At 56.0% G+C, this 18,440-nt stretch overlaps 1 protein-coding gene and 1 long non-coding RNA gene across 5 annotated transcripts in view; one reads left to right on the forward strand and one right to left on the reverse strand.

Moving 5' to 3' along the window:
- The first annotated feature begins 848 nt into the window (after window positions 1-848).
- The window catches only part of SPTBN2 (spectrin beta, non-erythrocytic 2), a 34,970-nt gene continuing 17,378 nt past the window's right edge, over window positions 849-18,440 (forward strand). For 2 of the 4 annotated variants that reach the window (XM_053924552.1, XM_053924555.1), the window contains exons 1-9: window positions 9,724-10,149; window positions 12,318-12,469; window positions 12,918-13,091; window positions 13,861-13,952; window positions 14,110-14,190; window positions 14,500-14,615; window positions 16,328-16,440; window positions 16,584-16,771; window positions 17,974-18,091. In XM_053924552.1, coding sequence (XP_053780527.1) covers window positions 9,972-10,149; window positions 12,318-12,469; window positions 12,918-13,091; window positions 13,861-13,952; window positions 14,110-14,190; window positions 14,500-14,615; window positions 16,328-16,440; window positions 16,584-16,771; window positions 17,974-18,091 — 1,212 coding nt within the window. In that variant the 5' untranslated portion in view covers window positions 9,724-9,971. Of the gene's footprint in view, window positions 1,031-1,629; window positions 1,723-7,586; window positions 7,766-9,723; window positions 10,150-12,317; window positions 12,470-12,917; window positions 13,092-13,860; window positions 13,953-14,109; window positions 14,191-14,499; window positions 14,616-16,327; window positions 16,441-16,583; window positions 16,772-17,973; window positions 18,092-18,440 lie in introns of those variants that run through there. The other 2 variants (XM_053924553.2, XM_053924554.2) reach the window with 2 other exon arrangements.
- LOC123478063 (uncharacterized) lies at window positions 3,896-8,284 on the reverse strand. The gene is made up of 3 exons (XR_006653172.2): window positions 8,241-8,284; window positions 7,036-7,164; window positions 3,896-5,207 (listed from the first exon to the last, which is right to left on the reverse strand). It is a non-coding gene; the product is annotated as an uncharacterized lncRNA (long non-coding RNA).

Genomic DNA, 18,440 nt, shown 5'->3' on the forward strand with positions numbered 1-18,440 from the left:
AGACTATCAGAGCTAGAAGAGAACTTCAAGGTCATCTTTTAGTGCCACTCCCTGACCCGTTTTATAGACTCGGAGCACCAAGGCCAGGCAGTTGAGATGACACAAGTAGCTAGGGTTGGTAAAAGGACTTTTTGGAACCTTGGAAACATTTTTAAGTGGGTTTAACACAAATGATTTCTGCTTGCCAAAATCATTTCTGGAAACTAATTACTTATATATTTGATTCAGTATGCATACCTTTTCAGAAAGGAGCAAAATCCCAAAATTCCGTTACTCATAAATAAATAAAACCTTAATCCAATAATTCAGGCAAAGCCCATTCTTCACCTTGCCCTTACCTGGGCCATTTCAGGCATTTCTCTGGTAGAAACAGGTCCACATCTTCATGGGCAGTATAACCTAATGGTTAAGTTCAGACTGCTCCGTACAAAGCCCAACCTATTATTCCTAGTTCACCTCTGAGCTTAGTTTCCCAGTCTGGAAGAACAGAACCTATTTCTGGGAGCTGGAGTGCAGGTGGGGGTGGGGGTCACAGCAGATCGGATATACGTTTAGCACGGAACAGGGCACTTCCTGACTTTGTAATTACTTGGGGACAATTCTTTTCTCTCCTAAGCAGATAACAGCTCACCTCAGACTTAGTTAAGGACCTTAGACCTTAGACCACTCAGATGCTGCGAACCAGGGAGTCGGCTGTGCCAGGCCTAGCAACGTGCGTCCCCACCCCCCACTGCCTCTTAAGGCAGTGAGTAGGCCGGAATTCTGGTGATAAATGAGAGGAGCTGAGAAGGAGCTGCGAGAAGCTGCAGTGATGACTGTTCTGGGAATCTGATCGCAAGAAGGCGGGTCTCCGCCACTTGTACCATGGAGATGCTTTGGGGGAGAGAGCCGGCCTACCTGCCTCAAGGAGGACGGGAGACAGAGGGGATGGATGGGTGAAAGAAATGTTGAAAGGGAGATGAACTGGAGGTGCCCGAAGAGGAAAATTTGAGAAGGGAAGCAGGCTGAAGATTGGGAAGCTTTCTGGGCGGTGAGTGCCGTTAAAGGAAGGATTGCGTGTCCAGGGGCTACAGATTTTGGATGAAAATCGAAGTAGGGACCAAGGTGGGGTGTGCAAACTGCGGAGACCCAGCCCGGTAAGCGGCGGGGGTGGGGGGTGAGGGTGGCAGACGGCCTGGGGGTGACCAGGGCTGGATGAAACCGAAAGGCAGGGTTATGGGGGCCACCCGCACGGAAGGTGGGAAGGGGGTTGGAAGCTGGTTTCGGAGCCGCCGCCGCGTTTGCCCCGGGGAAGGTCAGCGACCCCGGGCGAGGAAGCTTCGCGGAGAACCGAGAGGAGCCGCGGTTGCCATGGCGCCGGGCGGGGAGGGGGTGATTCGGGCCCCGCCCGGAGCCCCGCGGGGCTGCCCGCTCCAGATGGTCCCGGGCCTCCCGCGGGAGCCGGCGGCCTGCGGCAGGGGGAGGCTATTGTCCTCTTTCCGCGGCGCCGCAGTTCCCCCCCGCTCGCGCCCGCGCGCCGCCACGCGCCCTGTCGCCACCGGCCCCGCGCGCCCCCAGCACCCCGTGACAGCGCCCGCCCACCGCCCGCCGTGCGTCCCGCCGCCCACCCGCCACCCGCTGCCGCCCGCAACCGCCCCTTGTGGCCCGGCTGCGGGCGCGGCGACTACCGGTGCGCCCCCGCCCGCCCTTCTCCCGCCTGCGGGGCCGGCGCTCCGCTCGGAGGTAGGTGCCGGCGTCCCGGCCCGCTTTGTCCCGGCCGGCGGGGCGGCGCGCATTGTGCAGCCGCGCGCGGACCGCGGGGTCGGGGTCGGGGTCCCTGCCGACCTAGAGAGCCCGGGAGAGAGGATGCGGCTCCTGTCTCTCGCTCCCGTCCGGTCACGGGGACAGGAGGGAGAGTCATGTGCCAGCCACCCAGATACCGGTGTGCGGGAGGTGGGGGTGAAGGCTTGGGGGACGCTGGCGTTTCCGGAGCCGAGAGAAGAGTCTGGAAGAGTGGGGGCCTGACAAACGCGTTGAGGGATCGGGTCCGCTGGGCTGGGAGCGTGTCTGACAGCGCCGGCCGTTCGCGCTGCTGAGGCTCCTGGGCGGACCAGCCGGCTTCGGTCCAGGTGCTTGCGGACACGCGGAGCCGTCTCTGCAGGGCGTCTGCGAGCGCCGGCTTCTCTCCGGGGCTTGCTGGGGGCTCCCACTGAATCCGGTGAGCTTCTCACCTCTTTGGTAGCTTGCTCCTTGCTCTCCTTTATGCATCCTCACAGTGTGTATGAAAGGGGAACACAGTTGGCTGTAGTGACCAGAGCACTGGTGGAGAGAGAATGAAGCCCCTTTGAGTGATGGGGAGGCTGGGTGTAAGGCAGGGGAAGGATGTCTCTGTGGGTGAGACATCCAGAAGGCTTGGAGTCCACCCCGCACATCTACAGGGCAAGGCCTTCTGGCTGGGTGTTCCGACTCCAGCACCACAGTTGGCCTTAACCACCCACTCTGGCTGGGAACGACTTTCCCCCCCTTAACCCCGTGGCACTGCACGCTTGTCTGAGCTGCCAGCTTGCCCCTGTCCTAACCTGCTGCATGTCGTCTCTGTGAGTTGTTTTTCAGCTGCCTTCCCTTCTGCAAGCAGCCACAATTCCAGCTCTGGGAAGCCCAGCTGGTTCAGGCATGGACAGGGTACCCACAAACCAGTTTTCCCTAAGGATGAAGTGGGCAGAGTTGAATTCCAAATATGTGTCTTAGCTTGAGGTACTGGGCAACCTCTCGACATATTCAGAACAGCAAGGAATAGGGGAGGGAAAAGCTAACATGGATCTTAGATTTGTCCCTTAGAGAAACTGATGTAACCCATGGGTTACAGGCTCGGGGAAGGGGTTAGTTAGCAAGGGAGTGAATAATTCCACCCTGAGTAGAGGATTCTGAAGGAGAGCAAACCAGAACGCAGCCGTCTTCGGCCCACTTCTTCGGTTCCTTGGGAACGCTTCCTGTGCTTGCCTGTTCCGGAACACAGCCTGGAGAGAAAGCGGTTGGGATTCTGTTTATTCATGATTTCTTTTTCCTTTTCTCTATGAGCTGGTCCACTTATACCTCGAGTCAAATAAGATTTTTACTTTGCCGAAGTGCCCATTTCTTCTACTCCATTATTCAGCCTGCTGTCATGTGTTCAGCTCTGCCTCTCTATGGCGTCTTGAGCCGTGTCGTCCCCAGCCGTGTCGTCCCCTTTCTGCACGTTTATGATTCGCCAGTGTCAGGACGGCAGCTCAACCTCTCTCCTCAGAGTCAGAGCCCAATCCGCTCACTTTCCTCTCGTCGCCCAAGGCGTCTGGCTCTTTGTGGGTCTTGGGGTTTCTGTAGCGAAGTTATATTTGGGTTAAGCATGGGAAGCTAACCTCAGGTCCCACTTACCCCTGAAACTTTGTGTCTTCTCAGACCTTAGGGCTCCTCTAAACCATTTTAAATGCTCCTTACCTTTGGACAACATGACCCTCAATGTGTGGTCCCCAGGCCAGTCGCTTTAGTGACGACTGGGAACAGGTTAGAAATGCAGATTGCCAGGCCCTCAGCCCTACAGAATCAGAAACTCTGGGGGCCGGCCTGGTGATCTGTTTTCATACCCCACCCCCCAGGTAATTGTGATTCCTGCAGGTGTGAGACCCCCTGGTCCTGAACTGTAGAGCTCAACGCCTACAGCCCCCCAGCTGAGGAGCAGAGAGGCTTCTCTGCTCCCATCGCATCCTTTTCTTGTGCTTTTCTCTAGCTCTGAGAAAGACACAATTCAATGGCAAAAAAAAAAAAAAAAAAAGAAAAGAAAAGAAAGAAAGAAAGAAAGAAAGCAGGCCTATTCATTCAGTATCTCTTTATTGACTTCCTATTTTACTGGGCTCGGGAAAACACAGCCGTTGTCCTCAGTGTGTTAAAAGCAGAGGGGCAGAAAGACACATAAACAACTAACTGTAATACAATGTGATAAGTGCAATAATAGCAGCCTGCTGGAGGGCTGCGGGAACACAGAGCAGGGAATGATCAACTCTCTCTGAGGGAGGTAAAGAATTAATCAGGAGGAGGATGTGGTGAGAGGAGGAAATAGGGAACTAGACAGGCTCTGGCCCCAGGGATAGGATTTCTAGCTTTGAATGCCAGCTAAACTGGAGGAAGGGGAAGCGGGGCAGCTGCTCTTGAGGTTCCATCAGCACCGGCACGGGCTGAGCAGTCGGCATCCGGAAGTGTTTGGGGTCGAGCAGGACCCCTGGCTTGCAGCTGGCGGAAGTTGACTTTATTCTAGCGTGAACAATGTAAGCTACTTGGGTCTGGCCTCCAGGTCAGTGGCTAAGAATAAAGTGCGGGGGAACTGTAATCTGGATTAGCTACTGTACCGCCCTCTCTCCAGGGTTCAGGAATCCATGGAGGAGAAGCATCCACGGAGGATTCTCCAGTGCAGAGAGAGACAGGGGATCGTGTGAGCATGGAGACCCGAGTCACAGGCGAGGAACAATATACTCAGCGAAAAGAAACCAGAGCAGGGTCTATGCGGAGACACTCCCGTGGGTTACTGTAGGGATCCCGAGATGGCAGCAGGGAACACAGAGAACACAGCATCTTCTCCAGAAGGCCAGGGGGCTGCAGAGCCCAAATGCTTGCAAACCAAAGCTCAGAAACAGGGAGAGGGCCTCAGACCATCAGAGAGCACCGTCCCGTGCAAGTCTGTGGGACTCGGCTCGCTGGAGTCCCTCCCAGCATGGTGACCTGATGGGGAGTTGCGATCTCCAGACACCAGTGCCGTCTGGGTCCCTTTTCTATATGGCAGCATCTCCGGAAACTCAGGACACAAAGCACGTATGTCAAGATTTGATCTGGCCAAAGGAGCACTTAAGTGGCTGAATTTTTATATGGGAAAAGGGCAGGTTCCAACTCCATCCCTTTCTCCCCCAGATGCTAGGCTCCCACACAGAGGCTCCAACAGCTGGACCTCACTGGGAGGTCTGGGCCCCGGGCCACGCCCTGGTAGGACCCGGAGGGAGGACCTGGTTGGATCACCAAAGGGAAGCCAAAGCAGTCCGTGTTTATGTTTTGTCAGCTGTCCGGGGCCCAGGGACACACAGGAGTTTGGAGACGGGGTCAGATCGTCCACTTCTTTAAGTTTCTGCTCTTTGTGGAGTGAGTACAAAGATGTAAAGTGGCATCTGGAGCTCTGGCTGGTGTAGTTCAGTGGACTGAGCACGGGCCTGTGAACCGAAAGGTCACTGGTTCGATTCCCAGCCAGGACCCATGACTGGGTTGCGTGCCGGGTCCCCAGTTGGAGACACAGTCACACATTGATGTTTCATTCCCTCTCTTTTTCCTTCCCTTCCCCCCTCTCTAAAAACAAACAAATAAAATCTTAAAAAAATAAATAAATAAAGTGACATTTGGAAACCTCACAGGCCTTCTGGGGGCCAGGCAGGTAATAAAAATACCTGGTGTGGCTGGGAAGGAGACAGAAGGGAATGGTGGGTGGGCCTACAGGGAGATGGAAAGGGCAGGCCCACCTAGAGGAATCCAAACTCAGTTCTTTTTAAACAGTTTACCGGCCACACTCTCGGGGGCTGGCTTTAATAGGTTGTGGTTCCTGATAAAAAAGAAAAGGGGAGTGGGGGGGGGGAATGAAGGCAACTGTAATTGAACAACAATAAAATATTTTTTTTAAAAAAAGGAAAAGGGGTCATGGAGACAGAAGGTCAGGGTGCATATATGTGGGAGGTTTTGTGGGGGGAGAGTGAGCGTTAGAAATGTCCATCCCAGAGCTACTTGTGAGCGTGGCTGCTGGGGAAGGGCCAGGAAGAAGGGAACTGAAATGGCCCTGGGGGTGGGCTGCCTCCCAGTCTGCTGCAGCTGACAGGAGTAGGTGACTCCAGCTCAGGTCACACCTTGCCCACAACACTCTGCTCAGGGTGACTCAACTCTGACCAAGAGTTTATGTCTATAAGATAAATATTTACAGAGCAAATCCAACGAATCTGTTGGGGGAAATGATGGATTTTAAACGGGAAAGGAGGCCTAGCGGAGATGAAGCTCTCTTTCCCGTTACAGGGCTGAAAGCCCAAATCCAGGAGCCTCCGCCCCTCGCTCCTTCCTGCCTCACCAGTGGGGCTCCCAGGGAAGTCCTGGTGTGAGATTTCTCTTTGGGAGAAAGGGGAGGGGCAGGCGGTCCGTGCCTTCACGTGGGTGGGTCAGGCTCAGCTTCAGGGATCCAGTGAATGGCAGAAGCCAAGTTCTGCCCTTGTGCACCCATGGGACACACCTCCCTCCGCACATCTCACCACCCATCCTTTCTCCCTTCCCCAAAACCACACTAGAGGTTCTCTGGACCTCCTCTCCAGAACTCCAGAACCAGGAGCTGCCAAGATCATAGCCCCTAGGAAGTGGTCCTAAGGATTAAAATATGTCTTTGTATTCGAGAGGTCCTAGGGAAATGAGAAATGCAGAATTCGGGGTTCAAATAAAGTTACAGAGCCAGCCCCTCCATTCCCTTGGGTGGCTGCTGAATTGCGCAGGAACTTTGGACAGTAGAGGTTTGTTTTGCGTTTTGTTTTTTAAATCCCCAGCAGCTAATCTGAAGCTCATTTGTTGGTTTTGAGGAGGACAGAGTGTGTTTGCGTAAGAGTCAGAAGTAGCGCTGGCAAGCACAGACGGTCCTGATTTCTCCAACCTGAGCCCTAGGAGGGAGCGGTAGGGGCTGGTCTCTCCCCGGGGGAGCTTGGAAGGGCTCCAGGAAGTTCGAGGAACATGTAAATGTTGTGATTAAGAGCATGTCACCCAAAGTCAGGGAGAAATTCACTTCAAAACCCAGCTCTGCCCCTTCCAGCTGTGTGACCCTGAACCGTGACTTAACTTTCACAGTGCAGCTTGCTCATCTAGGAAATGGGGGTGAAAAGGTGATGCTTGTATCACAGCCGACGTGTATCAAGCACCTATGAAGCATTCCCCGTCATACACACACACACACAAAAGGAAGCAAAAAGGAGAGAACCATACTGTGTCCTTTGAACTCCTGGGGACCAGGTCCACACTAACCTAGCAGCACATCCGTCTTTCGGGTGTCTCATAGGTGCGTCCTGACGGAGAGCAGGATCTCTGCCTCTTCATCTCAAGTCGCCTGCAGGGTACGGAGGAGGGGCTCCGAGGAGTCTGTGGGACCTGGGACTAAAAGAACTCTGGTTTACACTCATTGCTGCTGAAGGTCCGCGTCACCCCGCCCCGCGACCACCTGCTTCCCGCATCACTGCCATTCACACACTGCCATCCTGAACCTCGCTAAAAGCCATTGCCACTTTCAGCCCCAGCTCTGCCCACTGTCCCTCTCTGGCCCGGGGCTCTGAATTCCTTCCCACTGCTTCGCCCTGAGACACTGCTGCCCTTCTGCCTCACTCCGGGTGCGTCCTGTCCCTCAGCTTCCCCTTGATGGAGTCCCCTCTCCCACTGGGGGCCGATTTCCATGGACAGAAAACCAAGCACATGGCCATCAGGACAGCGAGCAGATCTAGGGCAGGAGGAGAGAAGGACGTGGTGAATAGTGGGCTCAGTGGCCCCAAGATGCCCCTCACCAGCCACATTCCCCCTTGCAGGAGCAGGAGGCCACCCACCACCATGAGCAGCACCCTGTCGCCTACAGACTTCGACAGTTTGGAGATCCAGGGCCAGTACAGCGACATCAACAATCGCTGGGACCTGCCCGACTCGGACTGGGACAATGACAGCAGCTCAGCCCGCCTCTTTGAGAGGTCTCGCATTAAGGCCCTGGCAGGTGAGATCAGGGGAGGGCCCTGGGAGATGCTGAGGATGCTGGGGACAGCAGCTTGTCATGAGAAGCTTGTCATGGGAAGACCATCTTTCCTTCTAAGCTGCTGCACTAGAGTGGGAAGTCCAGATCACCCTATCAAGCCCCTGGTCCCCAACTTCGGCCTCAAGAACAAACATCCTGAAATCCAGAATGTCCCCCAGCTTCCTTCCCCCTGATGTAGAGAAGTCACTGACTGCATTCCCCTCCGCACTCAGCTGACTTCCTGGCCTCTGACCCCAAGTCGTGTCCTTAATTCTTTTGTACTTTGTCTTGCTATTCAGGTCCACCCACGTCTCCTTCACCTTTCATCCCCTTGTGTCTTCATTGATTTCCACTGTCATCTCTCACACCTGTTCTCCCTCCCAGTCCATTATGCTCGCCTCTCCCTCCCCAACTGTTCCTTCCACCTGCCGCCTGTTCCTCCCATTATTTCATCTACCTGTTCCCTGAAGCAGGTGCCTTCCGCCCTCCCCTGGTTTTCTGGGTTTGCTTTCTGCCTGGCCCCTGCCCTCCCCTACGGCCTGGGCTCTCCCCTTCAGCTCCTCCAAGCACAAACAAACCCGTTGGACGGGCCTCCCTGCCTTCCCGGGGAAGGTTCCCCGGTGGAGTTGTCATGGCAACAAGAGTCCAGCTGCCACCTGACACCACCGGTGGCTGGTCTAGCCTGCGTGGGGCTGAGTCACCCACAATCCCCAAGGCCACCCACCCCATCAGACTACCCTACCCTATCCCACCCTTGTCTTTCCCACCGACCTGCTGGCCTCCCAGTGCTGTGCAGTGGAAGGGTCCTGTCCACTCCCTCCTGAGAGGCGGTGCTGCCTGGCGGGGGGGGGTGACCTCCTACCCGAAGGGAGACACTGCAGGGGATGGTTCCCAAACCTGGCCACACTTTTTACAGAATCACCCAGGTCCAATTATGTAAGGACAGGCTCCTAAGCCCCTTCCTGGACACTTAATTAGAATCTTCAGATACGTGGTCCAGAAATCAGGGTTTTTAAGCTCTCCAGGGAATTCTTTTTAGCCAGCCCAGCAGCAGTCTGGGCCCCCCGTGTCTGGGGACCCCTCATCCTTTTCTCCTGGGCATCTCTGTCCTTCTGGTTGGGACTTCAGGCTAGCTTGTGCAATGCTCTGGCAGTGTTTCTCCAGATGGGGGAAGACAGAAGACATGGGGTACAGAGAATGTCACCTCTCTGGGGGAACGTTTCCGTGGTGTCCTGACTTTGGATGCATGTAGCCTCCAGAACTGTCACGACAGGTGACCCCCAGGGCTGTTGTGACATCTGTGTGCCCCACGCTGTGGGTGGGTGGTTGTCTCACCACAAGGCTGGGCTCTCTGAGGAGGCCCCTCTGTGTGGGCTTTGCCTCTCACGGCACCTCAAACTAGCAGGTGCCAGATGGCTGCTGAATGAATGAAGGTGGGAGAGAGGCAAGGGTAGGCTGTGAGGGACCAGAGCTGAAGCCCAGAGAGGGGAAGGAAGGGAATCTGGCAGGTTGCCCAGAAGTGGGTATACTGGGGGCCTGGTGGGCCCAGTATGTGGGGAGGGGCGGAACTGAAGGTGACGATGACAAACCAGTGGGAGGGATAACGACACTGGTATCACAGATACGGAGACATAAGCAATTTCTCTTTCTCTGCTCTCTGAGCTGGGGATCAAAGCCCATGTCCTGCCGGGGGACCTCCCAGGGTCACGCAGAGAGGTGCCATCCTTGGCACACATGAAAACCTTCGGGGAGCAGGACTTTGTTTGGGGGAACCCTCTCCTGGCTTTGCTCTACGGTTAGGCAACTCCGAGCCCGATGGGCAGTTCCCTAGGAAGCTCTCGGCTCGCTTCTCCGCCCACGCATGGCCTGGCCCCGCCCCAGCCGGCGGGCTCCGCCCCCACCCCTCCCCCGGCACTGTCCAACCTGTTTGTCTGGAGCTGCCTGTGGCTCGTCTCACCGCGGCAAGGTGTGCCCTGCCACTCGTCTGGGAGTTCAGCAGCCCAGACCTCCTGTAACTTATTTTTCCAACTTCTTGAACTTCTACCATCTTCAAACCGCCACCTGCCACCACCCAGGACCCCAGCCTCTCGGAATCCCAGGCTCCAAGGCAGGCAGAACCTGCTACCGTGCCCCTTGCAGACGGGGCATGGACTCTGGGCCCCAGGCCGCGTAGGAGGCAGCAGGCACCATGAATGGGAACGGAGTGGGCAGGGTGCACGGGTCCGGCCTGAACGGGGCTGATGAGTTTTACTACGAGGCTGTGGAAGGGTCTCAGAACCCTGGGGGGCTCCTGCTCTCACCGGCTGCCTTCATCAACCCCGCTCAGTACGCCAGCGTGCTGGAAGGACGCTTCAAACAGCTTCAAGGTGAGCTGCTCGGGCAGAGGGGAGCAGAGAGAGGCGACGGGGGCGTGGGAGAGGAGCTGGTGTGAAGAGCTCGGATGGAACGTTGGCTGTGACTCGGGCGCGTGTGTTGGGAGACACTGTGCCAGGGGAACAATTACAAGTGGCCAGAAAATACATGGAAGCTGACAGTATGGGGACAGGCTGTGACCCCTCACTGGAAGGGACTGTGAGAGTGTGAGTGGGTGTGACCGCCAGGCCCGCTGGGTGTGGCTCGGCCTGTGTGTCCCAGCGAATGCCATGGGCAGTGGAGGCCACAGGCGAGGCTGAGAAAGGTAGCGTCTGTGTCCGCAAACAGGGAGGCCCTCTCAGCTTGAAGAGGAAGGCCTGCTGGGCTACTTGTGGAAGGAGTGAGGGGCGTGAGCCGGGAGGCCAAGGGACCCAGGCTTGTTAGTGTTGCCCTGGGTTTCTGAGTGGGTGTCTCATTGTGCGTGAGGAGGCAGTGTGTGTGGGAACCCGGGAATGTGTCAAAGGGACTCGGCGCAGACAGGCCCAGGTATGAGTGTGAGCAGGCGTGTGTTCATCTGGCACCGACATTTCGGTGTGCTTCTGCAGGTCACTGAGTTTTGTGGTGGGGGTTGTCTGTGGACATCGCGGGCACCTTAGGAAGTTTCACTTTGTCTCTGGTGCTTGGCTATGAACATTTTTCTCCCAGCTCCCCTGTTTCCACGTCTCCCCTTTTATTCTACCTGTCTGCCTACATGGCCTCGCCCCAGCACGCCTGGCTCCAGGACAGTCCCCATGGACCCAGAAATGGCCGGCGGTTCAGGAAATCCCTGGCTTGGTCTATAGTCCCTGATAGGAGGCCCAAAGGCGGGCACCCTTGGCTCCACAGATGCTACAGAGCACCGGGCTGCGCCATGCAGCTGTTAGGGCCCTGAGGTTGGCCCAAGTACAGGGGTTGGAGGTAAGGAGGGCAGGACTAGACATGGGTGTGTCGCTAGGCTTTATGGGTGAGGTGCGTAGGAATGTGAGATTAAGGGATGAGTCTTTTCGGTTTCTGAGATGCTGGGCTGAGAGGGAAACCAAAGTGACTCTTCAGGTCCTGGCCACTTGAACTGGGGCCTGGCACTGGGCTCCCCCGGGAAGAACTGGCAGGAATCTTGGTGACCGAAGCAGCATCCAGTGGACTGGGCCTCTTCCCTCACTTTGTCACTGGTGACATTTTTAATTTTTCTTTTTTCGTGCAACCTAAGAGCATCCCCTCAGCAGCGGCCTGCCCTGGGAACCAGTGAAACAAGGCATTTCCTCATATTTTTTGAGATGATTGGCACCTGACTCTGCCTGGCTTCCCACCCCACCCTCCCCACACGCCTCCCACATCTTGGGCTCCCTCTTTTCCCTGTTTCCAACTTCGAGACCTTCTTTCCCTCTCTGGCTTTGGATGTCAGTGCCCTGGGACTGCGTCCCTTACAGCCCATTGAACAAACCCGCCCCAGAAAAGCCCGTCTCTTCTCTAAATTATCCCGGGAGAGCAAGCTGGTTTAGGTGGCCTCGCAGACTCTGTAAAGTCACATCCTTCTAATGGCCACTTCGGAGAGCCGCTACTGTCATTTAAGTCCACACCCTCCCATTTGTTCACCGCCCAGAGAGAACAGCCACACCGCCTGCTGGGCCTGAGCAGCTTTTCTTGGGGTCAGATCACACCTGTAGAACAGAAACTTGTCTCAGAGCCATTGCGTGCCAGGCGCCTTCCACACCTGTCCCATTTAATCACCGCAGAGTGGCTGGCCCGTTGAAGTAGAAAGCATTCCGCCCATTTTACAGATGAGGACAGCGAGGCTCTGGTAGATGAAGTAACAGTCTCACGGCTGTTGCGAAGCAGCACCCTGATCCCAGGTTCCAGCCCCTCCCTCCATGCCCCACTGCTTCAAATTTCTTTCATCCCTCTCAAAGCCTAGTTCTTGCTCTCGTCGTTGTTCTTTACCTTACTTGTGAGCTCGTTCCAATTTCTTTATTTCCCTGCTTTTCAAGTTATTCTCCTGTCAGTCATCTTTATTCCCCCTCCCTGTCCCCAGAATTCACTTCTGGCCTCTCAGGCATCCCCCGCCCCCCACTCCACAACTCCTCCAATGGGTGATTAGAAGCAACTTTACTTGAAGGAGAGAAATGACCCCATGTTGCCACCACAGATGAGCGAGAAGCCGTGCAGAAGAAAACCTTCACCAAGTGGGTGAACTCGCACCTGGCCCGGGTGACATGCCGGGTGGGAGACCTGTACAGCGACCTCCGGGACGGGCGGAACCTCCTGAGGCTCCTCGAGGTGCTCTCGGGAGAGACGCTGGTGAGCTGTGGGCACCAGGAGGGAGGGAGCCTGAGAAACAGTGGTCAAGGGGTCAAGCCCCAGGACTGTCACCAAAGAGTGACACCTAGGAGCCGAAGGCAGTGGCTGCTGCATCCACTCAGAGAGAGGATGGTTTTGTTCTGAGAGGCTTTGCAGCGTGGATTAAACAGGAGCATTGCTGCATGGAGACAGGAACAGTGGCCCTATTGAAACCTTTCTTTTCCCACCCACTCAGGGTGTAGTTAATTCCCTTGGGAATCTTAATCTGGCCCAGGCCTCATCGGCAACCTCAGCTTTGGCTCCGTGAACTTGGGCCCAGCCTGGGGCAGTCCCGGTGTTCCCGAGGGAGATCATGGGGAAGGGGTGTGAAGCAGGGCCCCGGGAAGGTAGGAGGGGAGGAGCAGGAAGCCCATGGTCCCGTGACTTTGTGTCCCCTGACCCTCAACAGCCAAAGCCCACCAAGGGCCGCATGCGGATCCACTGCCTGGAGAACGTGGACAAGGCCCTGCAGTTCTTGAAGGAGCAGAAAGTGCACTTGGAAAACATGGGCTCCCATGACATTGTGGACGGAAACCACCGTCTGACCCTCGGGCTGGTCTGGACCATCATCCTTCGATTCCAGGTACCCCGGCACAGTGTCCCTCAGCTGTGCCCGCACCCCGGCGCTGCACCGTGAATGGTCCCCGCCCGTCCGTAGTGTGAGCGTTGCACAGATGTGTGCAGAGCCTAGCACAGCAGTCAGGGGGCTCTCCCCATTAAACCGGGAAGGACCAGTGTGGCAAGTTCCCTGCGTCCTGGCCTGTGTCCTGGTCAGGTGCAGTAGGGCCACATGTTGGGCCACAAGGGGTGGGAAGTTTCACAAAATGATTCTTCACCGCTGAAAGTTTTAGAACTACATTCAGGGTCTGGTCACCGGCTCATTCTTCTGCCTCAAACTCTGCATGCTTCCCCCAAAAGAGCAGCCACCTTACTCCTCACGCTCTGAGCATCTCCAGTCCAGTGTCCTAACGCTACCACAACGCTCCTGGTCTCCCGGGACGAAGCCCCCTCTGCCCCTTCCAGCCCCAAGCGGAGCTCTGCCCTCTTTGCCTTTGATACCCAGCTCTCAGAAGACATTCACTCGCCCACCTGAAGTTCCCCACCTAGCGGAACAGCCTCTTTCACTTCAAGGGACTTCCGCTGTCCTGACTTCTCCCTCACTCCGCTGCCTCAGATGCCTTTGACCTGATGTGTTATGGTCACTAGCCCGGGAGGAAGGGTCCCCAGGCTCTGCCCTGCACCCCTCTTACAGGAGTCTAGAGAGCAGCTTCCTGCAGTGTATCTCTGAGCATCTCCGATGACTCCAGGAGCCCCTGCCCAGGGAGTCAAGGCCTTCCTTCCTTCCCCCTCAGATCCAGGACATCAGTGTGGAGACCGAAGACAACAAGGAGAAGAAGTCAGCCAAGGACGCGCTGTTGCTGTGGTGCCAGATGAAGACCGCTGGGTGAGGCTACCCGGGGCGCAGGGCTGCGGAGCGGTGGACACCTAAGGCTGGGCAGTAAAGGAGGGCGGGCTCCAGGAACCGCAAGCTGGGGGTCTGTCCCCGAGTCACGGACCAGGGCTTGGACTGACTCACTGTCTTTCTGGGTCGCTGCTTATAGGTATCCCAATGTCAACGTGCACAACTTCACCACCAGCTGGCGGGACGGGCTGGCCTTCAACGCCATCGTGCACAAACACCGGTGAGAAGCGGGCCTGTTGGGGCTGCTGGGGTGGGGGTGGGGGGTGATGGCCCGGCGTACGCACACGTGTAGACCCAGCAATGCGACGAGCCCCACGGCGGTTCTGAGCAGTGGACGCTGAGAGAAGAGCCAGGATGTGGGCACAGTGTTGGAAAGAGGGCTTGTGAGGGAGCGGTGAGGGTGGGTCTGGGGGGCCTGGTTCTGGGCCCACTGGACTTGGCAACTTAGGATAAAGAAAGGACTGGCTTTGCTTTTCCCATGAGGATCTCAGGTGGTTTTGATACCTCCTCTCTCTTCCATCCACCCCAGGCCGGACCTGCTGGATTTCGAGTCCCTGAGGAAGTGCAACGCGCACTACAATCTACAGAATGCCTTCAATCTGGCCGAGAAGGAGCTGGGCCTGACCAAGCTGCTGGATCCTGAAGGTGGGCGGGGCCGAGATCCAGGGGTTCCTTTGGGGAGCGATGAAAGTGTTCTGGAATTAGCGGTGATGGCTGCGCTACCGTGGGCGTAGACTAAGTACCGCCACTGAAGAGGATACTCCAAAAGGGTGAATTTTTTGGTGTAAAAATTGTATCTCAATTTTAAAACTTTAAAAGCTGTAGGAGGAAGGGCAGCCCTGTGGCAGAAAGCCGTGGGAGGAGGCTCTGTCCCAGCCCCACCAGTGTGGGGCAGCTCTGTGACTCCCTGCCAGTCACTCGGCCTCTGTGTGGCTCAGTTTCCTCGTCTTCAGAATGAGAAGATTGGTCTCCATGGCCTCTAACAGCCCTTTTTATTCCAGAGTTAAGCTACCTGGCCTGGAGGGCTCACCAGGCGCTGGGCTTACGGCCAGCCGACCCAGCTCACCAGGCACTGGGCCTCTGGGGTTTGGATCTTAATGCTAATGGACCGGTAATGGCCACTGGGCTCTTACTTTGTACCTGGCCTTGCACTTGACATACTTTAATTAATCTAACCGTCACAACACATCCTTTGAAGTCAGTATCAGGGTTATCTTCAGGTAATGGAAGAGAAGCTGGGGGCCCATGAAGGATAAGTGACTTCCCCAAGGTCATACTTAGCTGGTGGAGCTAAGATCCAAATTCAGCCAGCGGGGCTCCAGAGCCTGTCCGCTCAGCCACCTGTCTGGAGGGCAGAGGGCAGTCTTGGTGCAGCCAGGGATGGGAAGGAGGGCCAGGCTCAGTGATGTCCCTGCCGGCAACACTCCCTCTAAAGGTCCCGGGCCGATTTGGGTCTTGGTGATTTTCTGCCTGTTTTCTACCCAGCCTTAGCCCCATGTCCTCCTGTGCCCTCTTAGTCCAGAATGACAAATATCAGCTAACTAGTGATGGGAGTGGGCCAGATACAAGGTTCCTCGTAGGGCTTTTGAGAAGCACAGCTGGCATAAAACACAGATAAGTCAAGCTAAGCATCCTGTAGCTTCCTGAGTGGGCTGCAGTGGCCCCTGCCTACCTGTGGGTTTCAGAGGTGGCCAGGAGGGCTTCCAGCCCCATAGTCTCCTCTTTTGGAAGGATACGATGCGGCCTAACTAAGAGAACCCTGGGGTTTCAAGTCGTAGTCAATCTTGGTCCTTGTGGAGGGAGCTGATTCAGCCGGAAGGATATGCACCTCCTGGGGCCCACAGCTGAACTTGGGAGTTGAGGTCAAAAATAGCCTCGACCAAGCCCCGAGGTGGCCATGAGAACTGGCCCCTGACCCTGCTGCTGGGCTCAGCGGGCCCTTCCCCTGAACACCCCGCTTTAGGGAGCTTTGTTCCCACTTTCTGTCTTCCCACCCCTGAATCTTCTGACCTCTTACACGGCTTCCCAGCCCCTGAGTCCACGACCCGTCCCCAGACGGATGCCGTTTCTCTCCCTGTCTTGCTTACTCCAAACAGCTAGATTTGGGAAGACTGATAAAAGCCTCCCTGGGCTTCTGGATCTGGAGCTGTGCTTGTTTCTAGGAGGGGGGGAAAGTTAGCTTTTCATTTCCTTTTAGTCCATCTGGTTTATTTGTCATTTTGCTCTGAAGGGAGCTGGGAAGATGTCCGCCTGCAGGACGGAGGGCTGTGGGGTTGGGTTAGAGATTCAGGGCACAGCTGTACTTCTGGGAGGCGGGTGTCTAATCTCTGCATGACCCAAGCGCGCTTCTTTCTCAGATGTGAATGTGGACCAACCAGATGAGAAATCAATCATTACCTATGTGGCTACGTACTATCACTATTTCTCCAAGATGAAGGCCCTGGCCGTGGAAGGCAAAAGGATTGGGAAGGTATTGTTCACCCCCTGGCAGGAGACGTAAAGGCCAGAGGAGGCCTGGCCTCAGCGTCTGACTTCCCTGGAGCGGACACAGGGCGGAGCTGCAGGCCTGGGCCAGGGGGCCCGTGGGCAGCACCCCACACCGCTGTCTCGCAGGTGCTGGACCACGCCATGGAGGCGGAGCGCCTGGTGGAGAAGTATGAGTCCCTGGCCTCGGAGCTGCTGCAGTGGATCGAGCAAACGATCGTGACCCTGAATGACCGGCAGCTGGCCAACTCCCTGAGTGGGGTCCAGAACCAGCTGCAGTCCTTCAATTCCTACCGCACCGTGGAGAAGCCGCCCAAGTAGGTGCCCCGGGCCGCACCCTGTTGCGGCAGGCCCGCCAGAGCTGTGCTTTCCCAAGAGGAAGCCTAAACCAGGGCGGCCTCTCGGGTGGGCAAGTTGGCAGTGCGTAAATGTGCTGGAGGCTCGTTTCCTTAGCTCAAAGCGCCAGAAGCAGTTCTAAATAACTTTTAGAATGACTACCCATTTAGAAAAAATGATGCCATGGAAATGACTGCTGAGGTGCGTAGCCATGCAGCCCACTCAGGTACCAGTCAGGGTCCCAGCTTACGGACCGGGCAGAGAGGCCGGGCCAACAGGCAGCGCAGGAGTGTGGCTGCTCACCGCGCTTGCAGAGGTTCTCACCATTCACGTGTTTCCGCAACTAGCTGTTTGCAAGTGTGGAGCTGCGTTCGGCAGTTCTGAGCAATATATATGCTCAAACGTCTGTTTTCCTATTGTTGAGCTCTTCTGGAGTGAGTATGTTTCAGCTCTAAAACCAATATCAATCCAGAAAAACATCTATTTCTGTCCATTGCAGGGAGTGATTTGACCCAGAAAGTCCTCTTCTGGGCACTGAACAAAGAGGTAGCTTCAAGGATGCTCACCAGTGTGACGTTTGTAAGAGAGAAATGAGTCACGGGCCAGCCACCGGCAGTAACGTTGGAGAAGCGTGTTTATTGACATAAAAAGATGTCCATGACCAATAAGCGAGGAAGCAGTTTATAAAGCGGTTATTTATGGAGCGCAGAGAGCAAAGGGCTGAGTGGTGGGGCTCGCAGTGCCTGAGTTCAATTCCGGGCTCTTCCACGCAGCCGTCGTGAGTCATGTTCTTCTCTGTGCCTCAGTTTTCTCATCTGGAAACAGGAGATAACAGGAGGATGTAGCGAGCAGTGAGAACTGAGCAAGTTAACACATGTAAAGTCCTGAGAACACGGCCTGGCCTGCGGTGAGAGCCCTGGACCCATGCTGGCCATGGCTGTGACCCGAGCCCGTCTGTGTCAAACAAAAATGAGGCGTGTGCACGCTGGGGGGTAACGAGGGCCATTTCTGGGTGGTTTTCACTTGTTTTTAAGTTGCGTTCTTTCGGTTTGCCGGTATTTTCTGGCTTTCGTGTATTGCTTCTATGAGAAGAAAAGCCGCACAGGACAGTTCATTTTGAATCACAGAGTCCCTGTGCCCCCATGGCCTCTGACTCTGACCCTGACCTGGCCTCCTGCCCCAGGTTCACGGAGAAAGGGAACTTGGAAGTGCTGCTCTTCACCATCCAGAGCAAGCTGCGGGCCAACAACCAGAAGGTCTACACGCCCCGCGAGGGCCGGCTCATCTCCGACATCAACAAGGTCAGTGGCCGCCCCTCTGCATCTCACGGGGGTCCCACCCTCGGCCCAGCCCCCACTACCCCAGTTTGAATGCTGCGCCCAGGTGTTGGCACCCCTCTCTGGTGCAGACGTGACTCACAGCTTCTCTCATGCGTCCTGTACACCCCCTCCCTCTTCCCTCCGTCTCTTCATGGGAGTTCATGTTATAAAATCATACCCTAGTGCCTTATCTTGTTCAGCCTGACAATTAATAAAAGTAATAGGGTTCACCCACAGTCCCTCCTCCACAAACAAATCCAGTGGTTTCCATTGTTCCCTGTTCCGCTCCGGTCCTTGTCCGTAGGCAGAGTTTTCCCCTGGCCCACAGCAC

This window comes from Desmodus rotundus, chromosome 5, assembly GCF_022682495.2.
Source record: "Desmodus rotundus isolate HL8 chromosome 5, HLdesRot8A.1, whole genome shotgun sequence".
Taxonomy (NCBI): domain Eukaryota; kingdom Metazoa; phylum Chordata; class Mammalia; order Chiroptera; family Phyllostomidae; genus Desmodus; species Desmodus rotundus.